Raw genomic sequence first — 15,386 nt, 5'->3', positions numbered from 1 at the left:
AATAAGATCAAGCTACTCATTGCTCAGAACAGCAAGCAACCACTTTTCTCTTGAGCTCCTAATGTGATTTGCGTGGGTGAGGTTTGCCTTTTCACTGGCCTGCTACAATAGAGTCCAAGAGAAAATGGTAAAATATGCATTTGGCGATGACAAGTTTAAAACATGTTAATGCATCCAACAGAAGGAAGGAAAAAATAATTATACAAACTGACTGCAACTAAGTTCTGGGCTTGTGATGATTGACCTCCAATATTCACAACCACCTACCTTTGTATATGGCATGGCTCTAGCTACTGGAGTTTTACTAGGGCACCATGGTAACATTTGTTTAGTTGCTGTTTTATAGTTAAGGGCAGCTACTCTCACTTTTCTTTGGTATTCAGCTCTTCGTTTTTGTTTGATTTGGCATGCTAGCATAAAACATTTGTAAACGTTTCATGGATGCCCAATTTTTCATTGTTAAATCTGTCCTTAGTCTGTGCCACTTAGCACGGCTATACTGCAACACTAACCAAATAATGTCCTCATTAAGAAGGTACTTGTCTTCACAGGACTATGCAGTGAGCACTTTTATCAATACCATAAGTGCTGCAACAGTTATGTTATCAAATAGGTTATTCTTTCATGCTGGTCCCCTCACTACTTCACACATACCCAACATTCAAGAATCAGCCAGCAGTGGTACTGAAAGGCCGCTAGACATAGAATGCCCTTGCTTTCCAGAGTGACTCATCATGAGGAAATACCGATTTAGCAGCTGAGGAAAGTGGGGCTCAGGGGAAGGAGAGAGGGATTGTAGGTAATTACCAGCAGAAGGTTTCCTTGGCATGTTTGACTTCAAAGAAAATGTTTCAGAGTCTGGAGTCCACATTAACCATGTGATAAGACTTAATTGTGATATGCTTAATTCATAACTGTGCAAATACAAGTTAACATCAAACAATGAATTTCAATGGTGAGCCAGACAGTGATGCACCATTTTTGCTAAGCTAACGGTGACAGTAACTTTTACATTTGAATGTAACTGTGCATCTGTCCCTTGCCTGAAGTTGCTGCATCATATGTGCATAAATAATGGAGCGCACCATTAGCCTCACTGTTGTTTAGACAGCAAATTATGGCCCAAGATAAATCCTTGCTAACATAATAGTGGCAATTTTAATAATTAATAAAGATGAGGTCATTTATACATAGAATTTTAATCCCAACACATTAAAACAATGGTAAATCTATCATTTTGCTCACATTGGAATGATTGAACTGTACACTGGTGCTGCCTTTATATCATAAATGCATAACATTTATTCTGTTAAGGGCCATCAATGCCTAATTTGGGATACCCTGTAAAGACATTACTGAGATGTAACTGTTGTACCTACCTGAAGTAACAGTACTGTTTAATTTAAACTAATAAATTTGAATGTCTAACACCTGAAGCATGACAGATGTGTCTCAAACATTATTTTTTCTAAATTAGGTGGGTGATAGGTTCATGGGCATGCCACTTTGGTGCATACCCTCACAACCCACCAGTAAAACTTAGACTAACAAAGAATACAAACAAAAATGAAACCGAGTTGGAGGCCTGGATTCCGGGTTTCTTTGGTGCTTTTTTTTTTAAAAGGTTACAATTTGACCCAACATTTAACATATCTTGAAGCAGAGTTGAAAAAAAATAGCATCACAACTGCTGAATCATTAACCATTTAAGACCACACTAACATTGCTGTGATTCAGTTGGTAGCACTCTTGCTTCCATGTCAAAGTTCTACATTCAAGTCTCACTCCAGAGACTTGAGCATAAAGTATAGGCTGACATTCCAGTTAAGTACTGTTGGAGGTGCTGACTTTCAGATGAGACATTAAACTGGGGCCCTGTCTGCTTTCTAACATAGCTGTAAAAGATCCTTTGGCACTATTTTGAAGAGGAGTGTGGGAGGAGGGGGTCATCAAGTTATCCCTAGTGTCCTGGCCAATATTTAGCTCTCAAATCAAAAGATTCCAATCATTATCATGTTGCTGTTTGTGGAAACTTGTTGTGTGCAAGTTGGCTCATACATTTGATATATTGAGAAGTTCTTCATTGCCTTAAAGCGCTTTTGGACATTGAGAACGTGAATACAGCTATAATATGTAAATCTTTTATTGCTTAACAAAAGAGACATGCTGTCAAAGCTTTTCGTCTTGCACTCATCGGGGTAGATACGCAAGAATACCAATCGTAAAGGGGACAACAATTTAAGCTGCATGAGAAGGGTGCCAATTAGCTGGCAAGTGACTGATTGATAAAGGCATTGCCAAGGAGAATGTATCAGGCAACAGTTAACTGCCAAGCTTTTGCTTGAATTCAAACCAGGCAGGTCAACTCTGACTGGTCAAGGCATTGCCATGGGAATTGAATGAACTAGGAAATTGGCTGCCCTCCAAGCTTTTTATTGAAAAGTGTGTGGACATGCTCCTTCTGTCCTGCAAAATTCAAACCGTACTGTCCAACATTAGATGTGATTCCCCAATACAGCGGCAAAATCCTGATTTTGCTAAGAATTACACTGACAACCAATTTAAGATAATCCGTTGAGCTTGCAGTGTGACTCATTTATGCTTGCATACAGGAGTATGTCCAACTAAACAAAAGCTTGGGGAATAGCCATTTCCTGGTTCATTTTCCATGGCAATGCCTTGACTAGAATCAACATGCTTAGTTTGAATTTAAACAAATGCTTGGCCATTAACTGTACCCTGGTGCATTCTCCATGGCAATGTCTCTAACAGAGTTCACTTGCCTGCAAGTTGTAGTCCAGAAGCTGATGTCCAAAGGGTGTTAAGGTTGTTAAGAAAGATTCATGGCACTTCTCAAAATTTGTGAACAGAAGCTGACTGGTCCAAGGAAGAGTCAATGAAGATTGAATCAACCAAACAAGGATCTGATATAGGAATGACAAGGCATACAGGAGTAGCTATCATAAAATAATGTGAGCAATTAAAAACATGCAAATGTACAAACTTTTTGAAAAATATTTAAAACTATTCTACGCCTAGACAATTGAACTTCATTATAGTGAAGTGAATTATAGTGGATTACTGCCAAATAACAAAAAGGTTTAAACAGGTTAAGCTTCAAAAAATAGAAGTAACGAGCTAAGAATGTAGTTCATGTAATGATGAAACATGTCCTAGTGGGGGGAGGGGGGGAGGAAAAATCACCCTGAATATAGCTTTACATTGTAAAGTTACTGCAAAGACCTTTGTTACCTCAAATGATCTTCATCTTTGGAGGGAAAAAATGTTATTTTATGCAGAAACTGAACAAATGAAAAAATGAGGTAGATGTTAACATAAGTATTTAGGGTTTAAAAAGGTAACATGTTAACTTTTAACACCAGATCAACAGCTGCCACCGTGCTGCAGGATGCGTCAAGTAGTAATGACAAAGAAAAATGATAAAACTTTGCCCAGTTGCTAATATGAGAAGGTTTGACTTTCCTATGTTCACGAGCTTTAGACAAATGCGAAAGTAAATAAATGCTAATGTAGTTGAAAAATAGCCTCTTTTGATCTAGTAAAACATGGTGTGCCATTTAAGCATTTTGCCTTCCCTTTTTTCAGACAGAGAATGGAGGCTACAAAACACACCAACACGGATTAATGACTATCCACTGTATTAAGACTTTGTTTTATTTAGTGAGTTATTTGCCACGCACAGCAGAAATAAATTTGAAGTGGCACATCAAAACTGGTTCAGTGGAATTAATACTATGAATGGAAGGTTCATTAGTTTTTAGGTATTGTACAAATTGGTTCCTATATGGCATCTTACTGAAGAGTCTTGGAATGGTAAGAATCCAGGTTGCCAGAGAATTACCCTGGGTCTCTGGAATACTAGTCTAGTAATAACACCACTTTGCCACCGCCTCCCCAGATACATCAAGCTCTCGACGCAAAGATTTAAGATTGATGGCTTGGCATGATTAAAATTTCATTTTACTAAACATTTGACCAGCTTAGATCGATGAAACATAACAACGTACAACATAAATTCTTGTGCCTTCTTGAAACCGTTATGAATTGCAATCCCTTGTCTTTCCCTATGTAGTTGTAATTCTAACTTTGTAAAGGGCTAGCATATGAACTTCAATGCAACTGTTAAATTATAGGGCACCAATGTCATATTTGAAGCAGAAATCTTAAAGCTACAGCTTACACCTCCATCTTAATTTGAATGTTTAATACAGTTCTCTTTTTGTAGCACTCATTCATCCTCACTTGCCAAATATGTGCTATGCTTAATATTCCCTTCTTTCCATCATTCTATGTGGTTTTCATGCTGCCCTGTAGGTTCCTGATCCAAAGAATTATGCAATAGCATGCAGAAGACTGACAGGGGTTGCTGTCTGTCTCGCTTTTCCCTCTTTATTTCTTCCCAATCCCTCATTTCCCAATGGAGAACGAACATGATTCTTACCACTCCATGACACTTCTTCACTAAGATGCCTTTTAGGAACTAATTTGTACAATAGCTAAAAATTAACGAACCTTTCATTAATAGTATTAATTCGACTGAACCATTTTTGATGTGCCACTGCAAATCAAATCCCACCTTGGCAGATGGTGAAATCTGAATTCAATAAAACTCTGGAATTAAAAGACTGATGATGACCAAGAAACAATTGCCGATTGTTGTAAAAACCCATCTGGTTCACTGATGTCCCTTAGAGAAAGAAATCTGCTGTCCTTACCTGGTCTGGCTTACATGTGACTCTAGACCCATGGCAATATGATTGGCTCTTAAATGCCCCCTGAACAAGGATAATTAGGGATGAGCAATAAATGCTGGCCTAGGCAGTGATGCCCATGTCCCATGAACGAATGAAAAAAAAATAGGATCAGAATATCATAAGCCTCAATACTGAACTTAACAATGAAGTATTTAAATCTAAGGATGGTCAGTAAAGTTATGAGTCAGCCTTTAAAAACAGTTTATTTTGAGTTAGAAAGTAAAATATCCCTTTTCTAATGCAGAAATCTTAAACATGTCAAGATTGTAAAACTCAATAAGTTTATATTAGTATAAATATTTTCAGGTCAGTATTAGGGTTGTGAGGTATTAACAGAACAATAGAAGTTCAGAGGCTATCTGCAATCATTTGCAATATCAACACTAACAAGCACAAAAAAAACTGTTAACCAGGGTGTCAAGAGCATAGTGTGACATATGAGCTAAGTGGTTCAATCACAAATCTGACTATAATCATACTTAATCGCAAGAGATCTTATCTGTAATTAAAATAGTTTGTTAATGCAGTTTAAGCATTTTCCTGCAAACAAGTTTAGATTTTAGTTATCAAAACCAAATATGCAACCACAATAATGGGGGGGAAGACTGATGGATATCATAATTAACAAATAAAGATCACAAAAATCTCAATTTGCAAGATCTACTACAAAACAACTATCAATGAAACGATTCAATATAATTCTTAATACTGCAATCCAGCAAAAAAGGGGCTATTTTTAATTTCAGTGCAGCAGACTGGTAGTCCATTATACACACCTGATTTTTTTTGTTCTTTTCTATTAATTTCAATACTATCAGGCAGTGTGCATAATAGGCACTTGACTCACAGGCCAGTTTGTCTGAAGGCCCCCAAATCTGGTTTAGAGATAAAAGTTGTGAGGTGGAAAAACATCTTACACAATGCAGAAAAACAAATGAATTAAAAAACTGTACCAGCATTCATTATTACATTTATCTGTCTACAAGCAAATCTAATTCACCAAGCCACTAAGATAGCTGGTTTTATTTTTGTAATCTAAACATCAATAACTTACAGATTTTGTCAAATGTACCACAGATACCAGCTAAACCTCTATAATTTCTGTTCAGATTTAAATTTTGATTCTTCCCAGAATCTGACAACTTGAGTTCTAAACATTAAAGTGCATAATGATGAAGTAATGTCACTGACATCAGTTACCGAATTTAAAAATAACAGATGTCATTTAAACAATAGGATTCAATGATCAATATACCCAGCTGCATGCTCAGTTGTGGCAAGCCATAGGAATATGCTTTCACCACATTATTAAAACAGGGCAGGCAAGCTAAGTTCCCTTAGTTGATCTGGATGACTGTTCAATTAATTACAGGTAAAGACAAGCAAAGATCTCAATTGAAATAATAGAACAATGCACTTTTCTGCCTGGTAAACAATAAATGTAATAGCTAGTTAGGTCATAAATTAAACTACTGATGCCTAACTTTGCTCAATGAACTCTTGTACAACCATTCTAACAATGATTCTAATTCTCACCTAATATTTAAGATATCAAATCACATTGTCTAATATGGCTAGTTATAAAGCTTGTGATCCAGTAAAAAGAACAATCTAAATATCTTATGCTGATTGTTCTTGTATGGAATCTATGTTTTAAATGTTTTAAGGTGAAACTTTCCTCAATCATAATGTGATCACATTCTTAAGAACAATAAAAAGTGACAGTGTTTCCACAATGAATTTTAGGATAATTCTTCTGTTAGAATTAAGAATTAAGTGTGAAAATATGATATTATTATCCCATTCACTATGCATGAATTGAACCATCACAGAAACAGCTTGCTAACTTATTCTTCTAGTAACCTTTAATGTGCTAATTTAAATAAATTTGTGTCAATACAGAGTTCATTCAACAAACTGAGCACCAATACAGAAAAGCATAGCTCACCTGATAAAAACCTGTTTAAATATTTCCTTGAACCATATGACAACTTTAAACATGGAGAATAAAACAACCAGTTTACTTTAACCCAGTTAATCTATACTGAGACATCATGCAGCCGTTTGTACAGTTATACAGTCATTTTTCAGTTATAAATCAAATTCACTTCACACGTATCATTTAGAACACCTAGCGTGCCCGATTATTGTATTAATGGTTTGTTGGTTACTGACGGCTTTTAAATTCTAAGTAGTCAGACTAGGCGAGTTATGTAGCTGTGCAAGGTTGAGATTTTCTGATCTTTTGTAATGATAGGTGGTGTTTCTTCCACAATCCACATACTGATACCTTTCAAGTGAAACCTGTTCTGTATGTCCAAAGTAGGACGTAGTAACAGTTGCTCTGAAAGGAAGAGAAATCGTGGTGAAACAATGTAATCCATAAAAGTAGGAATGCAACTTCTACCAATTTTAACAGTGCTTAGATTACTGGAGTAAGCTTTTCTCTTCATTTCCTTGTTCCTCAAAAATATCAGTATGGTGTTGCTTAAAAACGTAGCTGCAAATTAAGCTATCAAGGTAGGAAGCTAATTAACCTTTCAGCTTCAGATTGCCATAGCAGCCAGCCTAGGGGCTTTACCTTTACTGTTTTAAATGTTGCACAGGAAAATTAATTGAATAAACCTACTTCGTGCAATCTAGGTAAAAGCCTAATTGTTACATACATTTTATCCCTTTCACAGTGAGAGACTTGGCATGATGTTCCAATATCAGGTTTAAAAGATTAAATTTAAATATACAATCCCAAAATGTAGAGTAAATGAAAGGGTCTTGTGACATATTCTGCAGTCTGCCTAACAAAGGGTGGTTTGATCGTCAGAGATCAAAGGAAGGCTTAGATTGTTTTATTTGGAAGAAGCTGCAAGGTATTAATACCTGTAGATAATAGCAACTATCTTTGAGTTTACAACGCAGGGAATCAAGGTCTTCAAAAATCCTGGAAACATGTCGTAGGTATCAGGTTGTAAACAGTTGTGTTGTAAATGTCAATTTACTTCTAAGATGAAAGGGGGTGGGGGGGGGGTGTCAAGAATAGCTAATTAGTATCTCTACCTGGATACAAGGTTAAATGTGTTTCACATTGCCATAGGGACGAGGATAAAGGAAACTATTTTTGAGATTAGGTTACAGGCTTCCCTACAAATCAATGAACATCTCAGACAGTTGTGTGGTCAGCCGAGTAAAGAGGCCACTTGGCTTTGTGGGTTACCACAGCTCAATGTGGGAGGCAGACAATCTCAGAGGTACAAAGATACACATCCTGCTGTCACCTAAGGACTCTGGGAGATTTGTCCTGGCACAGCTGGAGAAAAAAGAACCATCACAACAGGCTTTACTGCTGGAGGCGGATTAAAGGAACTATGAAAATTGAGAAAAGTGCCTAGTGGAGACGGTCACTTAAAGTTACTACTTGGCAAAATAAGGATACCCATTGGAAGCTGGATGCAACTGTGGGCTATAATTCTGGGAAATGTAATGTGTGATAATTATAAAAGAGAAATGTTCCCATCTGTTATTTGAAGTATAAGTTGCTTACAAAAAGGAAATTGTTTTTAAGTCAATAATGATTTTAGTCATGTGTTACAGTAAAAATTTTAAAACATAAAATCTTGCCCCGTCACTCTTTCAGCTATCAACTGGCAGTTTAAATCTCTGTTTTTAAAAAAAAAAGTTATAGGTCTCTACGGAGATCAGGGTATTTGCTGAAAGGATGTTTCCCCTTGTGGGAGAAAAGAACTAGGTGACACAGTTTAAGAATAAGTAGTCTTCCATTTAAGACGGAAATGAGAAGAAATTTTCTCTCTCATAGGGTTGTGAATCTTTAGAACTCTCTTCCTCTGAGAGCATTGGAGGTAGGGGCAATGAATATTCTTAAGGCAGAAGTAGTTGACTCCCTTGTTAGACAAGAATCTAAGATTATTGGGGGTATGACGGAATGTGGATTTGAGGCCACATTCAGATCAGCCATGATCTTATTGAATGGCAGGGCAGGCTGGAGAGGCGAATGGCCTGCCCTTGCTCCTAATTTGTATGTTCTTAAGAATACCAGGAGGATGTTTCCTCTCATAGGAAAGACAAGAAACAGGGAATATCGTTTATGAATAAGAGGTCTCCATTTTAAGACAGAGATGAGGAGAATTGTTTTTCTCTCAGAGGATCATTTATCTGTAGAATTCTCTTCCCCAGAAAGTAGTGGAGGCCAGGTCATTGAATTTATTCAAGGTTAAGTTATAAAGATTTTAGAAAGACAAGGGAGTCAAGGGCTATGGGGGCAGACAAGAAATTGGAGCTGAGACCATAAACAGATCAGCCATGATCTTATCAAATGGGCCGAATGGCTTACTCCTGCTCCTAAGTCCTATGTCCTTATTAAAACATGATAGTAATATGATCAATTTATTATAAAAACTCAAATTCAACCTAAGACTTCAGCACATAATCCAAGCTGTCACTTCCAATTTATAGTGAGGAACATACATATGAACAAGGAGGAGTAGGCCATTCAGCCCTTCGAGCTTGTTCCACCATTTAATAAGATCATGGCTGATCTGACAGTAACCTGAAATCTGCATTCCGACTACCTCCAATAACCAATCACCTTGCTTACCAAGACTCTATCCACCTTTGCCTTAAAAATATTCAAAGACTCTGCTTCCACCACCTTTTCAGGAAGAGAGTTCCAAAGACTCACGACCCTCTGAGTGAAAGAATTTTGCCTCTCATCTGTGTTTTAAATGGGTCACCCCTTATTTTTAAACAGTAACCCCTAGTTCTAGATTCTCCACAAGAGGAAACATCCTCTCCACATCCACCCTGTCAAGACCCCTCAGGGCCTTATATGTTTCAATCAAGTCACCTCTTACTCTTCTGAACTCCAGCAGATACAAGCCTAGTCTGTCCAAGTTTTCCTCATAAGACAACCCACCCATTCCAGATATTAGTCTGGTAAACCTTCTCTGAACTGCTTCCAATGCATTTACATCCTTCTTTAAATAAGGTGACCAATACTGTACACAGTACTCCAAATGTGGTCTCAATAGTACCCTGTACAACTGAAGCATAACCTCCCTACTTTTGTATTCAATTCCCCTCACAATAAATGATAACATTCTATTAGCTTTCCTAACTACTTGCTGTACTTGAACACTTTTTGTGATTCGTGCACTAGGACACCCAGATCTCCCTGCATCTCAGAGCTCTACAATCTCTCTCTATTTCGATAATATGCTTCACTTTTATTCTTCCTGCCAAAATGGACAATTTTCCCACATTATACTCAATTTTCTAGGTCTTTGTCCACTCACTTAACCTATCTATGTCTTTTTGTAGCCTCCTTATGTAGTTATGAATTTCTAAATGAGGCATTGACCAAGATTTTTAGGATTTCAGGGTTTCCCTTCATGCCACCCAAAGAATCAGTGGGCAATGCATTGTCACTGATACTGGCTGCCCTGCAGCCATTTAACACTAGTTAGTCAGGAGGAAGTCCCACCTCAGCTGCCAGCCAATGTGATTGCCTGGCAGCTTTCTAGTCCCAGCGACAGAGTCTGCACTATAGAAGACTGGGACTGCTTGTCCCAGGAAATCCAGGACTAGCCAAGTGTAAAGGGTCTCAGGCTGGGCAGGCAAGGCAAGGCCTGGGGCGGGGTGTTCAAATTTGAAAGGAGGCTGATGATGGAGGTACTCCCCCACCCCCACCTGAGCAGGGTCTTGAGATAGACAGATTTTTAATTAGTAAGGGAATCAAGGGTTATGTGGAAAAAGCAGGAAAGTGAAGTTGAGGATTATCAGATCAGCCATGATCTCATTGAATGGCAGAGCAGACTCGATAGGCCGAATGGCCTATTTCTGCTCCTATATCTTATGGTTACTTTCTGGGCTTTCCCCACTGCCTCTGAACTCCTCCTACAAGCCTGAAAATTGAGGCTCGATGGGAAATGGCCCTTATGTGCTCATTAATTAGCCACTTAAGGGGCTCCAGTTGGGGAAAAAGAAGGGTGGATCAGCCTAGCCCTCAACCATTCCATCATAAAATTGCAGGCAGCTTGGGGCAGGCCATCCAAGGAATTTTACAGGCCACCCACCCCTACCAAAAACAAACTCACTGACAGTTGGAATAAAATTCTGCCCATTGTCTTTTGGATAGGATATTAAACCAAAGCTTTGCCTCTTTTCAGGTGGCATTATTTGAAGAACAGGTGAGTTCTCCTGATATCTTGCCCAACATTCTTCCTTTAAAGAATGCCATCTAAGATAGATAATTTGGTCATTTATCTTACTGCTGTTTGAGGACCTTGTGAGCATAATCTGGCTGCCCTGTTTTCCTAAAGTACATCACATCAGTGACTACACTTCAAGATTAAGATGGAGGTCATGAATGGACCAGTTGCAGAAAAATTGCAGCGCATACTTGGATGCATCAAAATCTGTTACATTAATGGAAGTTCTGCTATTGGTAACTGTTGAGTCATCTGGCACAATATCTACATCCAAGAATGGGTGCAAAATTGTGGTGCTGCTTTAGGCACTTCCTCAGCATTCTAAGATGTGTGCCATCAAGCCCCATGTTCACTCAATTAATAATAAGTATTCACAACTGTTTCTCAGTTTCTTAATTTGTGCAACATGGGTTTTGTTTACACATTTTAAAAGGAGTGCAAAGCACATTTTAAATCAAACTCATGCATTTAATATCTTACACACTATCTAACATACTTACTGCATCATAATCACAATGTTATGTACTTTGATTGATGTCAGTGTGCAGTAGTCACTGTAATAATGAAGAAATAAATGAATTTAAGATAGTAAACAACCTCAATGCAAAGACGTTTTCAACTAAACCACAATTTGCATTCTGTTGGAAAACATTGCAATCAAATCATGTATATTTGGTCTGGCAGCTCTCCTTCTTCAGCATTTAAGAGTATTTACATCCACCTGTCTCAGACAGATCAGCTTCATTAGCTTTCAGTTAGACATACATTATAGTTTTACATTCCATCAGTAGTTAGCATTGGAGCGCACATTCTGTATATTACTTTGGGGCTGTCGATGATTGATATTTTATTCACCAGTGATTTGGATGCAATATTGGAGAGCTATGGATAATCTTGCAACTAAAACCACGAGTCAATTCCTCATTAACACAAATTAAATTTTGAGTGCATCTTTGGGATTGATAAACATTCTTCCAGAGCTTCCATAAGACAGTTATATTCCAACTGACAAACTCAATATAACAATGGAATGTAAACTGATATTAGACAGACTTGTTTTAAAACTAAACAGGCATTGCTTATGTATTTTGTCTAAACGCAAAACATCTGATCAAGTAAATATTGTTTTTCAGTAAATGGAGCTGCACCAAAGGTACACCAAGGTATCCATGTCTAAACAGACAACCAGATTAAATGGAGAAAATTTTTGCTGAATTTAAAATTAATAGTAAATTAAACACAATCAGGACCATGCTACAATTCCATTGCAAAGCATTACAAGTTTTGCGTATGTAAATGTCATGGTTACCATATTGCATTTAAGCAGCTTTGCACTATTTATTGTATTTTTCTGCAAGTTTATAATCTGATTTTCCATATCCTTTATTTTTAAAAATTTTTGGCCACGTACCCAGCAATTCTATTTTTAAATGGCTGTTGTTCAGGTCTAAATGGAATGGACCAGTTGCAGAAATGATGCAGCGCATACTTGGATGCATCAAAATCTGGACAACATCCAGGCTTGGGCTGATTTAAGTGTCAAGTTTAATTGAACGGGACATTAAAAGGCAGCATATTAGGTGATAAAATACTACAAAATAGAGCTGTTAGCAAAATTAAAGCCATTTAATTATAGGGGCAATGGCTACATCAATACATAATTGGCTAAAGGTCAGAAAGCAGAGAAATGGAATGAATGCTTGTTTTTCAAAGTAGAGGCAAGTGTGCACTAGTGCTCCCCAGGGAATACTGATCTTTGACAATGACCTGGATTTAAGCATAAGACATAATTTTCAGATGGCATGAAACTCTGAAAATGCAGCAAAAAAGTAAGGTGGATAGCAACAGATTTCAGGAAGACAGGGCAGTCTGGTGAAATAGGCAGACACAGACAGAATTTAAGAAATGTGAAGTGATTGATTTTGATAAGACAAATGAGCAGAGATGATACATAGTAAACGGTACAAATTTAAAGTGGGTGCAGGAACAGAAACTCTTGGGGAGATGTTGGCGTAGTGGTAATGTCACTGGATTAGTAATCCAGAGGCTCAGGTTAATGCCCAGGGACATGAGTTCAAATCCCACCATGGCAATTAGTGGAATTTAAATTCAATTAATAAAATATGAAATTCAATGCGAGTCTCAGTAATGGCAATCATGGAACTATCAATTATCATAAAAACCCAACTTTGGTTCACTAATGTCCTTTACAGAAGGAAATCAGCTATCCTTACCTGACTTGGCTTTGATGTGACTCCACACCTACAGCAATGTGGCTGACTCTTAACTGCTCTCTGAAATGGCCTAGCAAGCCACTAATTTCAAGGGCAATTAGGGGTTAGCAAAAACAAATGGCCTTGCCAGAGACACCAACATCCCATTAAAGAATTTTAAAGAGACCTGAGAATATTATAATAGGATATACTGCACAGAAACAAGCCATTTGGTCCAACTAGTCCATGCCAGCATTTACACACAACTTGAGCCTGTCATTTATCAGCATAATCCGCTGTTCCTTTCTCCCTCAAATGCTTGCCTAGACTTCCTATAATGCATCTATACTATTCACTTCAACCGCTTCCTGTGGTAGTGAATAAATAGACATAGAAGTCTTTGAAGGTGGCAAAACACATCGTGAAGGATGTTAAAAAGGCATATAGGATCCTCGGCTTCATGGGGTACAAAAATGAGGAAGTTATGCTCTTACCATTCTAAAACACTAGCTGAAGCATTGTGGAGAATTGTGGGCATCACACTTTAGGAAGGATGTCAAGGCCTCAGTGTGGGTGCAAAGAAGATATATTAGAATGGTACAACGGATGAAAGACTTTAATTATGCGGAGAAATGAAAAACTAGAGAAAGTGGGCTGTTTGTCCCTAGGGCAGAGAAGGTCAAGGGGGAGATTTAAAACAAAAACAGAATTACCTGGAAAAACTCAGCAGGTCTGGCAGCATCGGCGGAGAAGAAAAGAGTTGACGTTTCGAGTCCTCAAGACCCTTCAACAGAACTTTAATGAGTGTTCAAAATCATGAGTTTAGATGGTGTCAATGAAGGAGAAAATTTCCAGTGACAGAATGGTCAGTAATCTGAGGACACAGCTTTAAGGCAAAAGAACCAGAGGCCAAATGAGGAAGAGTAAAATTTACAAAGCACGTTATGATGATCTAGAATGCATTGCTGGAAAGGGCAGTGGAAGCAGATTCACTGATAATTTTCAAAGGAGAATTGAATAAATGCTTGAAGAAGAAAAAACTGCAGAGCTATGGGGAAAGGGAAGGTGAGAAAGACTAATAAAGTTTTTCAAAGAGCCAGCACAATGGATCAAATGGCCTTCTATTGTCCTGTATTATTCTATAAGTCTATATTAAAAAAAAAACAAATTATGTTCTAGTTTTATCACGTGATATAGAATATAAAATCCAAAAACTAATGACAAGCTTTTAAAAAACCTTAAGTCTCGAGTTAGAATACTATATTCAGTTTTGTGTTGCACACTATATTAAGAACATTGAGACTTTAGATTGGGTATAATGCAGATGCAAGTGGGTGCTGTATGGTATGAGAAAATACAAATACGAGGAAAGACTGGAAAATCTGTAATTTTGTTCTAAAAAGTTAGACAATGCATATTATGGGTATATAAGAGTATTTGAAATTAAGAAAGGATAAGTTAAGATAGATAGAAATAGACTGTTCCCAATAGATAATAAGGGGCCACTGATACATGATCAAATGCAAGAGATTTAGAACTGGGAGCAAAATAAACTTCTTTATAGAGAAATTTGAGGTGGTGCAATCCACTTCATTAGCAGTTGAGGCATTCAGGATTAGAGATTGGAAGGGTTGAAAAACCTTAAAGGGGATATAAGGGGGAACAGAATTGGGCAATTCAACATGATTAGGACTATTAGCTTATGTGGAAAGTAACTGCTGACAAGTAGGACCAAATGGCCTGTTTACACATTGCACATAGAAATATGTATAAGTCAATAATTGTTTGGTAGTACAGAACTTAAATAATGCTGAAAAAAAGACATGCTGCCTAAGCTTTTCATCTTGCACTCATCAGGACAGATGGCAAAATTACAAAAAAAGTTAAGGGAAAAACAATTCATATTGCATGCAAAGAGTGCTGATTGGTTGGCAAGTGGACTCTGATTGGTAGAGATTTTGCCATGAAGAATGCAGCAGGTAACAGTTAACTGCAAAGCATGTAAAAACTTCCTCTCAGGCCTTAATGGGTTCCATTGTGCTCTTAAATTTACCTTTGAAATGGAAAAGTCAAATGAGCTCTCTTTCCTTGACATACTAGTTGAGAAATCTGTGAATGGGTTCTCTACTACTGTCTACCGCAAGCCTACTTTCACTGGTCAACATACACACTGGGAT

The 15,386-nt window shown here is 37.6% G+C and overlaps 1 protein-coding gene across 3 annotated transcripts in view; it reads right to left on the bottom strand.

Annotated features, from left to right (window-relative positions):
* Nucleotides 1-4,959: 4,959 nt before the first annotated feature.
* tmem106ba (transmembrane protein 106Ba) overlaps nt 4,960-15,386 on the bottom strand; it is a 36,687-nt gene continuing 26,260 nt past the window's right edge. For all 3 annotated transcript variants that reach the window (XM_041184725.1, XM_041184724.1, XM_041184727.1), the window contains exons 7-8: nt 11,497-11,550; nt 4,960-7,119 (exon numbers count right to left, since the gene is read on the bottom strand). In XM_041184725.1, coding sequence (XP_041040659.1) covers nt 6,963-7,119; nt 11,497-11,550 — 211 coding nt within the window. In that variant the 3' untranslated portion in view covers nt 4,960-6,962. The remainder of the gene's footprint in view (nt 7,120-11,496; nt 11,551-15,386) is intronic.

The sequence above is a fragment of the Carcharodon carcharias genome, chromosome 3, assembly GCF_017639515.1.
Source record: "Carcharodon carcharias isolate sCarCar2 chromosome 3, sCarCar2.pri, whole genome shotgun sequence".
In the NCBI taxonomy this organism is placed as follows: Eukaryota; Metazoa; Chordata; class Chondrichthyes; order Lamniformes; family Lamnidae; genus Carcharodon; species Carcharodon carcharias.
The sequence above is the reverse complement of the archived record's forward strand: the minus strand, read 5'-3'. Positions and strand labels throughout refer to the sequence as shown.